Genomic DNA, 18,559 nt, shown 5'->3' with positions numbered 1-18,559 from the left:
GATTGGGTATGCATGGGAGAAGCAACATTATCGGTAGAAGAGGATACATCCAATCAAACATGTTCTCTGCCTCCTCTTCCAGGTTGCCTAATGGTGAGTATGTTTTCCGAGTTGTGATTATTACTTCTTTCTAAATCTTATTGTCTACGCTTTGTTGTAAATTTTCAGTTCTTGTTATAACATGGCATCTCTAATCCTCATCTCTGCATATGATCGAAACAGAAGCACTTCGATCTGTGGAAGCTGCCTCTGAATGGCTGTTGGATGTTCTTGCTTCTTGAGTGCCTGTCAAGTCTCAGTTCGTCATCGCCATGGTGGAGTATAACTTCCCAGCTATCATCTGCTGTTGTTATTTTCTTCCACCGAACCATACGTGGAAGCTGCATGCAAGAACTTTTTGTTGATCCAAATGTCTGAAACAAATGAAGTAGTTCTTTGGGTAATACTGTTCTCTCTTAATTGTCCTGAAAGCAGTACACTTGAGGTGGCTTTAGATCATGCTGAAAGCATGCCATTTCAATCCCAAGGATTTCTCAAAGAGAAGAAAAATAAGTGTGGAGATGAGTATAGGAGATCATTAACTTGAAGATTTAAGTGGAGCCCTAAATCCTGACATGCGATGAACAAGTAGAGTTGGGATTAAAGAACTTGACTTTAGCTTATTAAGCATGCCTTTTCTCAATCTAATCTACCTTCCAATAAAAACAAAATTCAACAATAATTCATTTAAATTATTTGCATTGAATCCTTTTTTGCAAGAATTTGTCCACTTTCATTAGCGTTTTGTACAAACAATCAAGAGGTCAAGAATTAGGAAAGAAAATAGTAGGGATTTTCTGTTCATCATGATAATTTATTTAAATTATTATTTTGTCATGAAAAATAGACTAATTATAAATTATCAAACGTAATTAACAAAATCTCGATCCCTATATTTTTAAAATTTTAAATTATTATTTTGTCATGAAAAATAGATTAATTATAAATTATCAAATGTAATTAACAAAATCTCGATCCCTATAATTTTAAAAGTTATATTGAGATGGAAAGTGAAATATTTAATCTCATTTTTTTTTTACGTTGTCGACTCTATTAACGAAAATACTATAAGATTTATCATTGAGTACGTGCTGTGCTGACTCTACCTCATTTCGGTTTACCATCGAGCACGTATAATATTTCACTTTCATAAATATATAAATTTTAATATAATTTTTAAAAATATAGGGATCAAAATACTAAGGGTAACTAATTAGAATGAATAATTTATAATTAGTCCTCAAAAATTTTATCTCATCCTTTTCTTTTCTTGGTTTGGGGAAGATTGAATTATTTTCATACATTAACCGTCCTCTTTCTCCCCGGTCTAAGCTGGTCAAACCCAACCTGATCGAGATGGACCGGATTGGTCCATCGTGGGTTCCGTTTGAAATCGTTATCTTCACCATCGATCGACGTTGGCCGGTCTGAAATAGTCATCGGGTTGGGATATTTTCGAGGCCGAACCAAATCCCAAAATTACAGGTCCGGCAGGTGAGATTCGATCGAACCGAACCCAAATTGCGGAGCTAATCACCGCTAATATGAGCCCCAATACGAACATAGCTCAACACGCGTCTCCATCACTAATCCGACAATCCCGGCCGTCCAATTTAGGGTTCTCCGGATCTTCTCCCATTTCACCATAAAACCCTCGCGCGAGAGCGTCTCCAGTTATCGCGTAGTTGCGACTCCTTGCGGCGGAGCCGAAGGCGAAAAGGTAAGCCTCTCTCTAACGATCGCCGCTGACATCGAAATCTATCTGTGCTTTTCTTTTGGGTTGGGACGAATCATACTAAGAATTCATACACTAGAAGTTAGATATGAGGCTGTTTTTTGGCCCTATTTGTCTTGATCGAGAGATTTGTTTACATATGCTTTGAAATTTCATTTGATCTAAGCGTTTAGATACTGTTGAGTTAGGGTTAATTAGATCCGTCGTTCTAGTTTCTGTGTTGAATAGAGGTGTTGAGCCATGGTTAAGCATAACAATGTCGTGCCAAATGGGCATTTTAAGAAGCACTGGCAGAATTATGTGAAGACTTGGTTCAACCAGCCTGCGCGCAAGACAAGGAGACGTATTGGTGAGCATCTTTCCTTACTGTTAGTATCTTTCTTCTATTGCTGTAGGTAGATTTCAGTCCTTGAGATTGGAGGCATTCTCTTGAACTTCTTGTTCCTCGTTCTATCTTTATTACCCTCTATGTTGCTGGTAATGATGCCATCACTATTGCGAGTCAGCTCGGCAGAAGAAGGCTGTGAAGATTTTCCCACGTCCAACTGCTGGGCCACTCCGTCCCATTGTCCAATGTCAGACGCTCAAGTACAACATGAAATCTAGATCTGGCAGGGGTTTTACTCTCGAGGAACTGAAGGTAACAATTTTGGTTCTTTCTTTTCATGCGTTAATCCTATTTTTGGTTTTCTGTGTTGTGTGCCTATGTTTCTTGGTTGCTATTCATTTGACATATGTTTGTGTGGATAGTGGAGAGATGATACATCGGCTGTCATGGAACAGACTAGCTTGAGGCTTATAGAAGAGAGTGTATGGAATAAGGATTAATTATAGATAAAGGCCTTAATTTTCAATTTTAGGAGGTCATCAAAATTAATGTTTATATAAAAGCCTTAATTTTCAAGATTATAAAGGGTTGATTAGTTTGAGGTTTTGGTCTGCAATTATCACTGCTATTTGCAAGAAATCTAGTAGTTACTATATGGTCATTAGTTCCTTTACATTTTTTTATAATCTTTACGTGAAGATTGATCTGGAAATGGTTAGTAGTGCTTTTGGCTACTTAGGATATGTTTTGTGATTATTAGCAGGTCCATAGGGGCCAAAAACATATTTGGTTGATTGGATGAGAATAAAAGTATTGAAAATCTTATCAGGAGTGACATCAGAATATTATCATCGAACATGTTATGGTATCGAGAAATTGGTCTGTCACCTTGTTAAGATTCCTGTTAGCCATTGATCACAAGATTGCTGATAGGATCTTATTGATACTCATGATCTTTCCTATGAACAATAATGAATACACCGTTTGAAGGTCAACGTTCTTGAAAAAGCATGTGACTTAAGTCAAGGATCCCGTCTCTCTAGTTTGCGGTTATGATATACAGCAAGATGTTGATAGGTGCAAAACATTTTTGTGCGGAAATTTTCTTTTCATTCTCTGTTCTCCAATAAAGACATTTTTTGGAGCAAGTACGTTATGAGAGGTAATGGTTACTACCATTCTCTTAAAATTTCTTGTCAAATTTAAGATTCTTCATCTTCCTGTTAAGATAGTCTTCTTTTATTTATTTGTTGAGCGAGAATCTTGGGATAATCGGAAGGACCTTTTTATGCTATACCTTCGGCAATATTATATTTGATCAAACAGCGTAAAACTTGCAAAGATTCTTTGCATGTGAAATTTACTCCAACTGGTACAGTTGTAAAGATTGTTTTTAAAAGAATTTTGTTTCTTAGTTATGTTTCTTCTAGAAGTAGTGAAAATAAATGAAAATTTTCTTGATTTGATGGAGTCCTGTGGCTTGGGACTATGGATAAAAGATGAGCTTTACATTCATATAAAATCTGGTGCATCTTTTGAAACCTTCCGTCTCATATTCATGCCAGCTTTGGCATGATCTGGGGCATTGAGTTGGCACGGAATTTAATTTCAATGTTTAAACTCATAATCTTGCTGCATGACAATCAGAATGTATTATTCCAGAAATTTTGCACCATATAGTATTTATTCTTTCTGGATGTATATGTACATCTTGTCAAATAACTGTTGTTTGTTTTGCAAATGCAGGCAGCTGGAATTCCAAAGAAACTTGCTCCAACAATTGGCATTGCTGTTGATCATAGGCGAAAGAATCGATCTCTCGAGGGTCTGCAAGCCAATGTCCAAAGGTTGAAGACGTACAAAGCCAAGCTCGTCATCTTCCCAAGGCGAACCCGCAAATTCAAGGCAAGTGCTGCAAACTCTGCCGAGACTGCTGGCTATGCTTAAGCTTTCACTAGTTTAACAATCCCTCTTATTCCATTATTGTTCATGTTCTCAGGCTGGAGATTCTTCTCCGGAGGAACTTGCAACAGCCACTCAGGTCCAAGGACCATACCTCCCCATCGTGCGCGAGCAGCCTTCGGTTGAGCTCGTCAAGGTTACGGATGAGATGAAATCATTCAAGGCGTATGCCAAGCTTCGCGTTGAGAGGATGAACGAACGGCAGGTCGGTGTGAGGATGAAGAAGGCAGCGGAGGCAGAAAAGGAAGAAAAGAAATAACTGATTGATATCATCATGCGACTGCCTTCAACATAGATTTTGAATCTTATTATTAGTTGCTGAGTTATTGTGATTTGGATGGAAAATTGAACTCCTTCTGGAACGGGTGCGACAGTAATCATAAGATTTATGATTTAATTTGCAGCGAATGGGATGATTTATTATTGCCATTCTCGTTGGACCGAAAAATTGTCAATAGTATGTTGTCGTGCCATCAATTTTGAGGCGTGTTTTGGGTTAAAACACAAAAAAAAAGAAGGAAAGGTAAACAAAAAATGTTCGATCGAAATTTTATTTCCGAGTTTGAAAGATTAGTTATATGCTTTACCCACTTAGTCCATGATTTTATTAGAGGCAAACCTCTTTCCATATATATCCCTACCATTCAGTAAATTTTCACATGCATAAATCTTTTAATTTACATTTTGCATAATTTAAAACAAATCTATCCCACCCTACTAATTAGTTAACTGTTATTTGACTATTCATTGAAATTTTAGTTGATATTAGTTATTGTTTAAAAAAAATAATGATGATGATGATTATTATTATTATTATTATATCAAGAATATAATACATTGTTTTATTATTATAGCTTATGTTTTCAATCATAGTCAGAACTAATCATGCATTTTATGTGTAAAATCATAGTACTTGGATAGATAGTTGCACTCAATTATAATATATAAGGGTAAATACGTTATTTTGAACTTGCAAGGATATATGTGTAAAATTACTTCGTTAAATCATTGCCCGAGGCAAACAGTGGACTCAAAAGTCGGTCCGAGAGTGGGAGGAGAGAGAGAGAGAGAGAGCGAGAGTGAGAGAGAGAGAGCGAGTTCGCCGGATGGAGAAGAGGGTGATGATTTTCTGCGCAGCCGCGGGCTTTCTTGGCCTTCTCTCTGCTGCTCTCGCCTTCGCCGCAGAGGCCACAAGGATCAAGGTTTGCCATCCCCGTTGATACTCTCTTCTGTACCAGTCCTTTTCTCGTTTCTGAGCTCGGCGAGATCTTGATCACGGCATTGTTCCGCTCCTTGATGTTCTTGCTTACTGGCCTCTGCCTTTTCTTGGCTCTGTTGCTCTTCCTGCCTTCCGGGCCTGCAATTGGACGGTAGGGCTTTGATGATTTTTCTTCCCTCGGGTCCTCTCCGTCTGGGAAGGCGTGGCATTTGGTCCCGTGAGAAGGCTGTTTGTTGTCTTGGATCCAACTCCAGCTATTTCCTCCACTCTCCTCTCTGTCGCAGTAGGGTTCAAAGACTGGATCTTGTTTATCATTGGGCCTCTTCTTGGTACCGTTACTGTTTTCTTTAGTAAAGGTCTCATTTTTAGATTCGTGGTTGCCTACCCTTTCTTCAGGTGCCGAGGTGTGAGGTCATTAGTATTTGTCCTCAGTAATTTGGTTTTATCTCTACCATTCGTAAGGCTATTTGCAGGTATAGCTTTCGTGTCAGGTGCAGATATCCCACAGATTGGTGATTGATTACACATGCGCACACAGATGTTTTATTTATGTCGCTTTTGCTATGTTCGAATGAGTGAGATCATTAAACATGTTTACTTCAAAGTTTCCATGCCTCAGAAGTGTAAGTTCTGAGTGTTCCTAAAATGTAGAATAACATCATTACCCTCTGATTTTATCTCACTGATTCTGTTCTCATGTATCCTAACATCCTCTCCTTTGCCAAGAAAAGGGCTAACTAGAACTAAGCACAGGCTAACTTCATCTGGTTAACGTGTAATTACAGGATCAGCTCCGTAATCTACAGTTTGTTAATTTTTGAGAAAAAGTTTAACCAAATCATTCCCCTTGTGAAACCAAATCAACCATACTGAACTATATACTGTTTGGAACTGGATCATGATAGAGCTTATGATCTTCATTCATGTGTTCAACTTCCAAAGCAATATAGCTTTGCTTATAGCATCTGTTGTCTTTGTGGAAACATGAACAATAACAATGGAGATTTGGCTGTAACCAGTGTTTATAAAACTATATAAAGTTGTAGGCATGTATACACACACACACACACACACACACATTTAAAGTTCCGGGCATGTTGACCATTTTCAGACCCCGTATTGGTGGTAAAAGATCCATATAATCAACCCCGAATGATTGGGACTTTATGAATTTGTTGTTATCTATTGATAGGAGTCTTATGCACTGGGTTCCCCCTTTCAGAGTTACAACTTTTGTGTCATAAACACAAAACATGAACAACTATTTTCCATATTTTCGAAACTGATCCTTTTCGTTTAGTCCAAATTTAATAAAACAACCATTTTCCTGGTTTTGTTTGATGATATGAATTTGATAGTGGATACTGCTCTTACTAACTCTCAAGCTTTCTTGACTAATCTCGATTTTCTAATGAATTTAAATAATCATGTATCAAGCTATGTTCTCGTCAATACTCACCATATATTGTTTTCTAAATCAGTGATGAAAACGATCAGCAGGAGCCTATTGTTTGCTTTTGAAAATTTTGCAGTTGCTGAAATGGATAATATTTTGCTGTCATTGTCAGGCTTATCAAACTTTGAAGGCCTTGTATCTCAGGCTTCCATCTATGTCAAAAACTGATCATGATTTGTAGCATCATCTTTTTCATGTTTCAACAAAAAATAATCTAGTATTTCATTAATTGTAGAATTCCAATTTACTACATTTTTGGAGTGCCGCATCTTTGTGCTCTATATCCCTACTTCAGGTAAGATATGTGCCTTCACTGATGATACATGTTGAAATTTCAATTCTTTTTACTTTCTATGGTTTAGACTAATTGTTGACATTGGTCGAGTATCTATTTCCTAGCAATTTTAAAGCATGATGTGCCTTATCCGGATTAACTTAGCTCTCTTGAATTTATTCGGCTTAGTTTTGTAATATGACTAGGTATAATGGCATCTAAATAATTGGTTATTTTTTTATGTTAATCATCAATATTATGTGTTGGATTCCAAAGCTGGTGTGTTAATGGCACTGTTGCCATTTTAATAAAATAGTTTTTTCCTATGGCCTCTGGTTTTCAGGTTTCTGATGTGGAAACAACAACGCTAGGTGAATGCAGATACCCAAGGAGCCCAGCATTAGCTCTTGGTCTTATAGCAGCAGTGGCTCTTATCATAGCTCAGGCCATCATAAACACTGTAGCTGGGTGTATATGTTGCAAGAAGTATCCAAATCCATCAGACACAAACTGGACAATAGGGTTGATCTCTTTTATTGCTTCTTGGTGAGTTTCTGACCTTTAAGTTGATTTAAAAGTTGATTTTGCCTTGGTTTATTTATCCATATGACATAGAATTGTCAAGCCTTTGGTAAATTAGTTTCTTACTCATAATAAATATTGACATTGCTTTTTCATGATACTGTAGAATGAGACAAACTATCTTCTTCAAGTTATATGTTATTCATGTAAATAGTGTACTATAAGTTAATGAGGCTATGAATGTTAGTATTTCTGATACAAAGAGACAGATTAAATAGAAGTTCACCACTGCGAAGAGAATTGCAATGCATGGCAGTTAATTTCTTCAATTACCAATGATAACTTGCATTTGTCAGAAAAAGAAAAAAAAAGAAAAAAAAAGAAGCATTTGTAAGCATTCTGAGATGCTGAGTTTTCTTATAGAAGGGCTGAATGTTATAACAATTGATACAAAAATAGGTGAAGTATTTTAGGCTGTATGTTAAATGAAGTAAATCTAACTACATAATTTCCATTAAGTATGGAAATCTTAAAGATGCCATCAACACTATCAGATAAATCATATCTAAGGGGAAAGATTTGACCTAATATTCTCATTGCAGAGAGACTGGATAGCAATAAACCACAGGAAGATATATTCTTAGTTTGAAGTGTGGTTCTGTAAAAATAGATCCTGATGCCCCAATATCTATCATCTTAAGAGCGAGGGCAATCACAAGTGATGGAAGATAAACAGTCTGATGCTCCACAATCATGATTTTGTGTGGTTATGGTCTAAAGAACTTAAATATCAAATAGCTAGTAGGGATAAAATAGAAACCACACATCAAGTTAGTGATGCTTACATGGGCTAAACAGTGATTGCAAAGAATTTCTATCTAGACTTTCAGAATACTTCTAAACTATCACCCTTGTTCCTAGTTTCTCTTGCAGGGCTTCCTTTTCTTGTCCTATTGTACTGTGAACAGCTTCATGCTTACTTAAGGCAAACTTCAAACTTACGTAGCCTTTGGCACCCAGCCCTGGAACATTCTTCACTTTGGATGTCAATATCATGAGTCTGGACCACTTGTTATATGGAAAAACAATAAACCATATCAAATATGAAACTTCCTTTTCAGTAATTGACCTTTGTTTGTGATACACTTTCTAGCCTTCACTATAGGGTGCATTATTTTGTTGAGTTAGAGTTGACTTGACTTCTCCATGTTTTTCTCTCTCTATAGAAGGATGAAGAAAAGGCGGCAAGTCATACTTCATCACATCACTTTTAAGGTTAGTTTCGCATAGCAGCCAGACATGATGCCAAGGGCTAGAATTAGGAGCTCTGGAGTTTGTGGCAGAAAATTATTAATCGTTGGATTTGAACTGTTGTTCTTGAAGGGAGAAAGGAAAAAAAGAACTGTTGGTTGCATCAAGGTTATGGAAATTACATGTAGCATATAGAGCACTACAATTGGCTTGTGCTTGTGCTTAGAACCAAATATGGTTGGTTTCTCAATGAAGTTTTTGAAAAAATCAAGAATGTTGTGTCGGGGATTTCATGATAACCCTCACTAGACAATGGTGGCATCCTGCAGCATCACCTTTCCATACTTTTGCTGGTTGGCTTAGATAAATGTGGATGATTCACAGATGTGGAACTTGAAATGCAGCAAATATCTTTCTAGTTAGTGTATCCAACGAAGCAAAGTAGGTACAGGGATGATACCCTAAAAAATGTGCCTGGTGGGTTTGTAGCATCATGAGCAGAAGATTATTATGGCAAAGGAACCATTAATATGGAATAGATATTTGAGGCTAGGAGCACAGAAAGCTGCTATTAGGAATTGTAGCAAATTATGGAGAGGATTTCATTGAACCTATCGAATACTCATTTGTTACACTAGGAAATTGAGTTGTTTTAGCAAATGGACCCAAATGGTGATTCTATCAATGGCAGAAATAATGCACCAAATTCAGGGTTAAACAGAGAACAATAGATCCACAAAAACAAGGGTCACATCACGATTGCAGTGCTCCGTGTGCAAATTGCATGTTATAGAAGAGCTCAACCATCTTAATTTATTCTCAAGTTCATAAATTAGCCTTATTCCTGGGAGTGAAAATATCAGTTTCTTCATGCTTTTAACCACTGATCTTTTACTACTAAGTTTTTTGTATTAGTTGATGTCTTTGTTCTCCTTTTCTTAATTCATGCAGGGTTACTTTTATAATAGCCTTTGTTCTGTTGTTGAGTGGTGCTGCCCTAAACGACCGATGGGGACAGGAAAGGATGTATTTTGGCGAATTCTGCTACGTTGTCAAGTCTGGAGTATTTTCAGGAGGGGCAGTACTATCTCTTGCAAGTGTTGCTCTTGGGATTGTTTATTACATCTCATCGGTGTCATTAAAGAATGTGCAGCCCTGCAATTCGTCACAAAATCAAGACATTGCACTGGGTCATCCTCATACTACACCTCAAAGTCGGACGACCCCAGTATTTGTGCATGAGGATACTTATAATCGACAACAATTCCCCTGACGATGATACTTGCTCTGCCCAACAATTTTCCATTTCCTTTCTGTTCTTGAGCTCTTGCCTTCCGACATGGGGATTGCCACTCAAATCCCCATTACATGCAATTAGCTGGACCTTGGATCATTGTCGCGAGAGGCTTCCACATGAGGTGCTTCCATCACTCGTTGGTCGTGCATTCAAGGACAGCACTCAACTGCAGAATTTAGGATCAAATGGTAGCTTGTCGGTGGTAGATGAACAGCATTCAATTGCCAGTTAGCTGAGTGTCGTTACGATATTTTGCAGGCATTGGTGAAGTGTCATTCTGACTGTTGTTGTGTTACAATGTTAGCATCAACATGTACTGATGGACTCATCACAATTTATGTAATATGCTGTTTGATCATGCCAGGCTTGTGAAATGAAAACAAGGTGGGATGTGGGGTACAGTTTGTGTAAGAAGAGTCTTCCAAGGGGGTGTAGGTTTTGCACCGAGGGCATTGAATCGCCATGTGTGGTTGTTGTGCCATTGCTTGAGGGTTGCATGTGGTTGGTTGCTTCATTTACTGAACCCAATTGATTACTTGAGGAATCTCCTCGGTTTGGACTCTCTTGCAGTAATAATTATTCCTGCAAACTTGAGTTCTATCCAAGAAATTGGACATAAAAATTGAATCTTTAGCATTTGGATTTGTATTAAAGGAAGTCGATAATTCGAAAATAAAATATTTTTCCCTCATTTATTATGCACTTATCTAAGTAAGAAATCATGATTGAATGAATTTACTATTCCCCATATTTTAGCTTGATTAGAAATCCAACCCATATCTGTCTCTCTCCTTTAAAACTCTCTCACATTTTGTGCATATTAGATGCACTAGAAGACCAATGTGATGAGGGATGCCAGAAAACCTAAAAGAATATTACTAATAATAATAATATTTTAATTTAATTCTTCTTGATTAACTAACAATTATTATATTATAAATTCATTTTTTTTGTAACTATATATTTATCATATACAGTATTTATTTTTACATAGGGTATATATTTTTATATTTTGTAACTATATATATTTTTGTAACTAATATAAATTATTATATTATTATATGGGGTTTTGGATAAAGATCCAATTACATCCAACAACATATACATGGAAGGCATACCCAACCCAACAATTTAATTGCCACATAGTAAGAATAGCAATAAGAAAAAATAAATAATATATATATTATTTTTATCTTTGCATGAAAAAGGAATTTGCCTTATTAATATGTGGAAGAGCTCCATTTTGGAGCTCCAAGAACGGACAAGCGGAGACCGCAGGAAATAAATAACTATAATACCAGCAATGCCAATTAAAGTAAGATTGGAAGCTATAGATGTACGCAGTCCTGCCCTCGCCGCGTGGGTCCTGTTTGCCCCTTTCCCCTCGCCTTCCTCCCCTTCGATTTCCCACGGCGTCGCCCGGAATCTGTCGCAGTTTGCTAAGTCGAGCTCTCCGGATTTGATTCCGACCCAAAGGTTTGATCTTTCGCTCCCTCCAATCTTCCTCCCTGGTTTTCCCCTTTGTTTTGAGGGCGATTCGGTTTATGTCTTGGGGTCAGTTGGGCGAAAACTTCACGCCGATGTCATTTGTTTTGGTCTGCGAAGTCGATTTGTTGCTTGTCTTGTTCTTGGAGACTTTGAGTCGGCGAAAATTTGATGTGTCGGTTCGATTCGGGTTGTTGTCGTAGATTTAGGGAGACATGCCTTATTGCTTCTTGTAGCACTAACCTTCCTGTACGTGGATGTATTATGGCCTATTCTTTCTGCTCTATTATCGGAAGGATTAATTAGATTGTCTAATTGGATAGATTGTCTGGCCTCTGATTCTTTCCTTTTCGGACTTTCACTTTTTGAGTTTCCGATAACTTCTTCATATATTGCTATGACTTCTAAAAAGTTTCTATCCATTGAGACTATTTAGTTACTATTTTTCATGATGGATTGGTCACTGTGAGCAATACATGGTAAGTTTGACATTCTCTCGTAATCTTGAGGTGCTTTTTAGTGTGCTTGTTGTGTGTGTGACAGAACAAATTCTCAGATAAATGGTCCAAATTAGTTAAGATTTTATTGTCTCATCGCAGGCATATAGTCCAAGTAGAGAACTTGCTCTTTGGGCCTCATTGCTAATTACGGGTTGCAGTGAGAAGTTGGACTACAAACAGGTTTCTGTGGCTTCTAAAAGCAGTGTGTCTATGGACATCCCTGAATCCCAATGGACAGAAGATGAATTCTGCGCTGTGGGTGCCGAAACAGATCGCGTCCCGTCATACAAGTCTTCTGCCTCTTCTGGTGTTAAGGCGGGCATATCCTCCGGCAGTAGCGTGCATGAACTTCTTGAGTGCCCAGTTTGCACAAATTCTATGTTCCCTCCCATACACCAGGTACTTTCTCTTTGGCTTCTTTTCTCTGTGCTGTCTTATGAATGATTGCCTTATGACCAAAAAATCAGGACATACGGTGTTATATTTGTGTGAGCTCACCGCTCTGTCCTTGCATTTGCAAGAATTTTCAATTTGTTTAATAGGAACTAAACCATCTGTCTGTTGTAAGAATAAATCTTTTCTGTTCTGATACTGCAATTGGACTTTATCTTTCTTTTCATTGACTAGCACTTGCAGAATGATGCATCTTTTCTTTCTTGGCTGTTTCATCGGAGGAACTACATGTTAGACTGGTTGTAACCTATGTTTATTATTGTAACCTCAAAGCAATACGAAAATTTTTGGTATTGCTTTGAGGTTACAATAATATGAAAAAATTTTGGTTGTAACCTCAATGGATATGAAAAATGAGCGGATATGTTGAAACGAAAGTAATACGATTGATGGCGATAGGTAGAGGCGAGAAAAGAGGAGTAATTTTCCGAATCGTAAATGCTGATGTATAGCATTGTTGCATCACCAAAGCATGTAATTATGTTGTTCCTATGACAACTGTTAGCTGTTATGTTGTTCTTACTAGTTGATGAATTTTCTTGCTTGGTGCATGAGCTGTCAGCAGAAAGTTATATAATCGGTCCATAACTGTAATAAACTTAATTGAGATTGTAGGACGCACATCAAAATATATGTTATCTAGACTTCTACATCCTGTAATTCATGAACTTTTTTCCTTTTGTGGTTTTGGGTGTGTTTTGGGCGGGTGGGGGTGGATGAGAGATGGAGTGACAGAAACATGAGCAGCTATGCAGAATAACTAGAGCTGCCATGCAAATATCAAAATCTGGGTTAATCAAAGATATATCCATATTATCCGAAATTGAAATTTGAGCAGTTATGCAGGTTCAGGCCCTAGAATTGTTCAGCAAGTTGAGAATGCCTGGTTCCTGTTGACATTCTGATGCCTGTTTACCATCCGAAAAATGACACACAAACTTGAATAGCAGGCTCGATGGTCATCGTGACTTGTTGATAGACAGATCCTTTCTCATTCTTAATATAGACTGTGCATCACCATCATAAATGCAATGAGATCATACACAACCTTGGTAGGTGATTGGCATTATAGTTCTCTACTTCGTAGCATAGTATATCCGATCTCAGTCTTATCCTGTATGTAAGGTCATGCATTTCTCTGTTTCTCTTATTGCTACTTCAAGTCGTGTGGTCATTTGCTGGTGTGGGCTTTAAATCTTCTGTTGTTCACCCTTGCAGTGTCCAAATGGTCACACTCTTTGTTCAAGCTGCAAACAGAGAGTACACAATCATTGCCCTACTTGTCGCCAAGAATTGGGAAATATCAGATGCTTGGCTCTTGAGAAGGTTGCAGAATCGCTGGAGCTACCGTGCAAATATCAACACCTGGGTTGCTCAGAAATACATCCATATTATAGCAAATTGAAACACGAGCAGCTATGCAGGTTCAGGCCCTACAATTGTCCCTATGCCGGTTCAGAATGCCTGGTCACTGGTGACATTCCGATGCTTGTTACCCATCTGAAAAATGATCACAAAGTGGACATGCATGATGGGTGCACATTTAACCATAGATATGTCAAACCAAATCCTCACGAGGTCGAAAATGCAACATGGATGCTGACCGTAAGCCTTCCCTTTTTTCAGAACATATGTTCTTGATGTCTCCATCTCCTAATATTGTTGCTTAAATAGCTTCAGATCGATGACATGAAATCCTAACGAGCACCAACATCTTGGAATGAGTCGTATCGATGCTAGTATTTATATGTTTACTCTTTCATAATTTTGTGGATTCAAAAACCAAAACATATTACTAGTTATGTAATGCGGCAGGTTTCTTGTCATATACACTAAAACATATAGTTTATTTTTAAAAAAACATATTACTCTTTAATTAAATATTGTGCATATGTTATTTTACAAAGCTAAGCTCAAGTCTTCCTTCTAATGGGCCTGATCCATTTTAGTCGCCTATTTCTTACACTTGCATATATAAATTGCAGGTTTTCAGTTGTTATGGGCATTATTTTTGTCTTCATTTTGAGGCCTTTCTCTTGGGAATGGCTCCAGTTTACATGGCATTCCTAAGATTTCTCGGCGAAGACAGCGAGGCAAGGAACTTCAGCTACAGCCTTGAGGTGGGTGGCAATGGCCGAAAACTTATATGGCAAGGAGTGCCGAGGAGCATAAGAGACAATCACAGGAAGGTCCGAGATAGCTACGATGGGTTGATCATCCACCGGAACATGGCCCTCTTCTTCTCCGGTGGCGACAGGCAAGAGCTGAAGTTGCGAGTGACCGGTCGTATCTGGAAAGAACAGTAACATGTCTTCTGGCCGCTGTGGCTCCTAAACATCGGTGGAGTAAAGAGTAGGATCCTGGTTAGCTGGTAAACGGTTTCGGCTCTAGTGATTTAGCATGCATCTTTGGATATGTCAAAACTCTTTCTTGTATGATAATCTAAAAGCTCTGTTGATTCATTGTCATGGAGACACATGTGAGATCCACAACTATGGCCCTTTTTTGCCATTCCTTTTTCCAAGTTGAGGTTCACTAGAAGCATTGCAATAGTTTGTATGTTTGCTGAGTGCAATGGAGCCTTTAGTTCTTGTAAGTAATTATGAGGGTCTCCAACTCCATTTTGTTGTCATTTCATCTTTGTGGGTGTGTAGAGGTTGGGATGACCTGTTGCAATATTTGGGAGTTCAATTGGCTATAGCCTCACCAATTTTTGTTTATATCTCATTGCTTCAACCAGACAGCCACATTTTTTAGTTGATCAACCAAAGATGGCTTTTTGTCATCTTCTCACCTTTGCTTTAACATCACAAACTTTACCACCCATATGATGCAGATCATATCGGTGCACACAACTGATCTACTTTGAATTTTTCATTCCTATATCTGATTAATAGAGTGGTGAACTTGTCATGTTTAACAGCTGTTCTTTCTCTTTGTGTTTTAAGGGAAAATTGGGTGATACCTCCATTATTACTATAAATTAAAAGAAAAAGAATACTCCTTGATGATCAAACACCAAAGATAATAGATTCCATTAACGTAAATCCATCACCCAAACCTGACATGAACCACACCTGCAATAATATTATATGTCAAATGATGCTTGTAAAATTAGGAAAGTTTCAACACATCATCATACCTTGTTTTATTCCTGGAATGTTCTTTGCTTTGCTCCCAGTTTATATGAGAATGAGTTCAGACAATTGACTTGCAAACCAGTTTCCTGGAATGTATGGTGAAGTACAAAGTACAAAGCCATGAAAGGTCCCTCTCCCAGTTTTTTGCTCTCTCTGCATGCCTGCACTAACCTACAAAAGACCTCTTCTTGATGCCCGAAAGTATCCCTTTGAGATGCCTCCTTCGACCAAAACTAAGCTGCTCACAGCCTCGAGAACTCCACACCGTCGGCAGCTCTGCGTCCTCCGCTTCTCCTTTAAAGCCACGCCCGTTCTCCTCTCAAACAATCCTTACCTTCCTCCTCGTCGGAGCACTGATACGTGCCCATGGCTGAGACCTCGGACATCCACGAGGAGATCGCCAAGTGTGAGGCCATGGCCGAGGATGGCCGCTGCGAGGATGCGGAGACGACTGAGAAGAAGAAGAAGAGGAAGATTGTAGCAGATGATCACAAGGAGCAGACGCCGGTCGAGGCGCCGCCGGAGAAGATGGAGCTGGTGGGGTGGTACGTTTTCAGTTTCTGCTCTTACTTTGTGCACGAGTTCCTCGTTCCGGTGCTCTTCCCTCTCATGATCACCCAAAGAGCCTGGCCTGCCTTCGACCTGCCTCCTGCTCCCGCCCACACTCCGAGTGGTGTTGCGTGCTCGCAGAAGGAGATGACTCTGTGAGCTTTCTTTCTCCTGACGCGAATCATGTTAAGTACTGCTCATGACGAGACTGACATGGTTTCAAGGTATTGCACAGATATCAAAGACTGGTCGACCGTTCGATCGCAGTGGACGGGTCCAAGTTCTCCCCTCTAAGTTGGACGACGGTCTCATGGGCGGTCGGCGTCGTCGTGGCCATCCCCATCCTCATGCTCATAGCGCATCACCTCGACCATGGCAATCACCAGCCGCCGATCCTTCTCGGTGCCATCGTAGCCGGCGGCTTCTCCTGCCTCCTCACTGGCTTCTTCAATACAAACTGGCTCTTCCCCCTCTACATCGCCGCCATAGCCGTCGCCAGCATCATTGGCACCGCCGCGCAGGCCCGTCACCTGGGCCTCATGGTGCGTGACCTCACCGGTGGCACCAAGGGAAAGCGCCACTTCCGTCGCCGTCAGGCCGTCGGTAGCTGGCTTTCCTTGCATGGCACCGCTGCAGGCTCACTCGGCGCCGCCGTCATGGCCGCCTTCACCTACCACATGCTTCGGCGGTCAGACCAGCTCACGAGCTTGTGGGTGGTCTCCATCTTCAGCGGCCTCCAATGGCTTACCGGCATTGTCTACGCCGCCTTCTCAACCAGGCCGGGGAGTTCGACACCAACCACACCGACGTCTCGAGCAAGATGTGCGCATTTGCTCACAATCTTCAAGAATCCACACGCCATCGGAGGCCTCGCCGGAGTGTTCTTATCGTCGTTCGCATGCATGTGCGTCTTCGCGAGCTGCATGCTATACGTCATCGGCGACCTTTGCATCGGACCGCCCCTCCTCCTGTCTCTGTGGGCGATCTACTTCACATTCCCGGTCGTGTCCCTCCCCGTGCTGCACCCTGTGCAGCTCGTCGCTCGCGCCGACGCCGTCAGCATGCAACTGCTGGGGTTCTTCATGTCGGCGTTCACATCGGGGCTGGGCTTCTCCTTCAGGGAGGAGAGATGGAAGCGGACCCACATAATTCTCGTGTGTCTCCTGCAGAGCACGGCCAACGGGGTCCTGTACGCGTTCGGCAGGGCGTTGCTGATGGACTGCTCCCCGGCGGGCAAAGAAGGGGCCATCGCCGTGTGGTTCGCGTGGGCGAGGGCGGCCGGCGCGTGCGCGGGGTTCGCGGTCGGAACGACGTCTCCCGGAAGCATCACGGCGGCGTTCGCGGCAGCGTTGTTGGCCAGCTTGGTGGGAGTCTTCGTGCTCATCTTTGGAAACGTCAGCCATGTGGGGGCGATAGTGGCCGCCGGCCACGTCAAGGAGGCGGAGAACGGAGATATGGAGGGGAATAGAGATTGAGAAGTCGGATTCGGATAACGATGGCTGCTCCTCCTCGTTGCTGTTGCTTACATGAATTTGTCGGTATTTGCTACTAATTCTTTCGTTGCGGTCTCTCCGAAGTGAGAATAAATATGTTCTACATTGTCATCCCTTAGTGCTTCCATAAGACTATTCAATTCTTTGTGCTTTATTATTTGTCTTTGTTGTCGGATGATTGATTCGAAAATAAAACAAAAGTTCTTAATTTTCATACCTCAAACAGTATCAATCAAGGAATATAATAGTTAAATAATTTATATTGAGATTTATATTTATATTTCAATACATGACATTAGTATTATGGTCTCTATAGTTAAATAATTTATATTGAGATCCATATAGTTCTAAAAATAAAAAATAAATAAATTATTTTTTTTAATATTATCAATTACATTGATGAAAAATACAACTTGTGACATTAAAGTGCAAATAGATAATTTTAAAATTCATTTCGTTTCTAATAATTTTATTGATAAAAAGATAATTTCAACGCTTCATATACTACTATTGAAAATAGAAGGGATACTAAAATTATCCTTTTACATATTATTTTCGTATCGATTTAACATACGATACCACATATTATGTTTTCCACTAATACAATTGATGATATATGAACAAATGAGATTATTTATTTCACTTTCAGAATTATAAGGATCATAATATAAATTTTTTAAGTATAAAAATTACGATGCTAATAGGGTCAAAACATAAAAAGTAATATGTAATTAGCCCGCTTACAAACTACTATTTCCATAATATTACTTCTTTTCTCATTAAAAAAAAGTAAAAATAATTATGTACTTATTTGTAAGCCCATAATTTGATCAAAATAACTCGTTAATACTTATTT

The 18,559-nt window shown here is 39.4% G+C and overlaps 4 protein-coding genes across 5 annotated transcripts; all 4 read left to right on the top strand.

Moving 5' to 3' along the window:
• Positions 1-1,629: 1,629 nt before the first annotated feature.
• Positions 1,630-4,493, top strand: LOC103970672 (large ribosomal subunit protein eL13z). The gene is made up of 5 exons (XM_065133105.1): positions 1,630-1,759; positions 1,987-2,123; positions 2,281-2,414; positions 3,849-4,007; positions 4,102-4,493. Exons 2-5 carry the CDS (start codon positions 2,015-2,017, stop codon positions 4,321-4,323), a joined length of 624 nt encoding a protein of 207 aa, XP_064989177.1. The 5' UTR covers positions 1,630-1,759; positions 1,987-2,014; the 3' UTR covers positions 4,324-4,493.
• Positions 4,494-5,091: 598 nt separating this feature from the next.
• LOC135627339 (protein VASCULATURE COMPLEXITY AND CONNECTIVITY-like) lies at positions 5,092-10,441 on the top strand. Of its 2 annotated transcripts, XM_065133405.1 has the most exons (4): positions 5,092-5,266; positions 6,975-7,034; positions 7,357-7,559; positions 9,738-10,441. In XM_065133405.1, the coding sequence occupies exons 1-4, from the start codon at positions 5,171-5,173 to the stop codon at positions 10,057-10,059; spliced, it is 681 nt and encodes a 226-aa protein (XP_064989477.1). In that variant the 5' UTR covers positions 5,092-5,170; the 3' UTR covers positions 10,060-10,441. The 2 variants fall into 2 exon arrangements, with proteins under 2 accessions (XP_064989477.1, XP_064989478.1); XM_065133406.1 differs by lacking the exon at positions 6,975-7,034.
• Positions 10,442-11,400: 959 nt separating this feature from the next.
• LOC135626950 (E3 ubiquitin-protein ligase SINAT2-like) lies at positions 11,401-14,983 on the top strand. Its single transcript, XM_065132807.1, has 4 exons — positions 11,401-11,559; positions 12,168-12,467; positions 13,740-14,126; positions 14,507-14,983. Exons 2-4 carry the CDS (start codon positions 12,279-12,281, stop codon positions 14,825-14,827), a joined length of 897 nt encoding a protein of 298 aa, XP_064988879.1. The 5' UTR covers positions 11,401-11,559; positions 12,168-12,278; the 3' UTR covers positions 14,828-14,983.
• Positions 14,984-15,696: 713 nt separating this feature from the next.
• Positions 15,697-17,766, top strand: LOC103970944 (uncharacterized). The gene is made up of 2 exons (XM_009384855.3): positions 15,697-16,365; positions 16,446-17,766. The coding sequence occupies exons 1-2, from the start codon at positions 16,028-16,030 to the stop codon at positions 17,683-17,685; spliced, it is 1,578 nt and encodes a 525-aa protein (XP_009383130.3). The 5' UTR covers positions 15,697-16,027; the 3' UTR covers positions 17,686-17,766.
• Positions 17,767-18,559: the final 793 nt, after the last annotated feature.

This window comes from Musa acuminata, chromosome BXJ2-11, assembly GCF_036884655.1.
Source record: "Musa acuminata AAA Group cultivar baxijiao chromosome BXJ2-11, Cavendish_Baxijiao_AAA, whole genome shotgun sequence".
Classification (NCBI taxonomy): domain Eukaryota; kingdom Viridiplantae; phylum Streptophyta; class Magnoliopsida; order Zingiberales; family Musaceae; genus Musa; species Musa acuminata.
The sequence above is the reverse complement of the archived record's forward strand: the minus strand, read 5'-3'. Positions and strand labels throughout refer to the sequence as shown.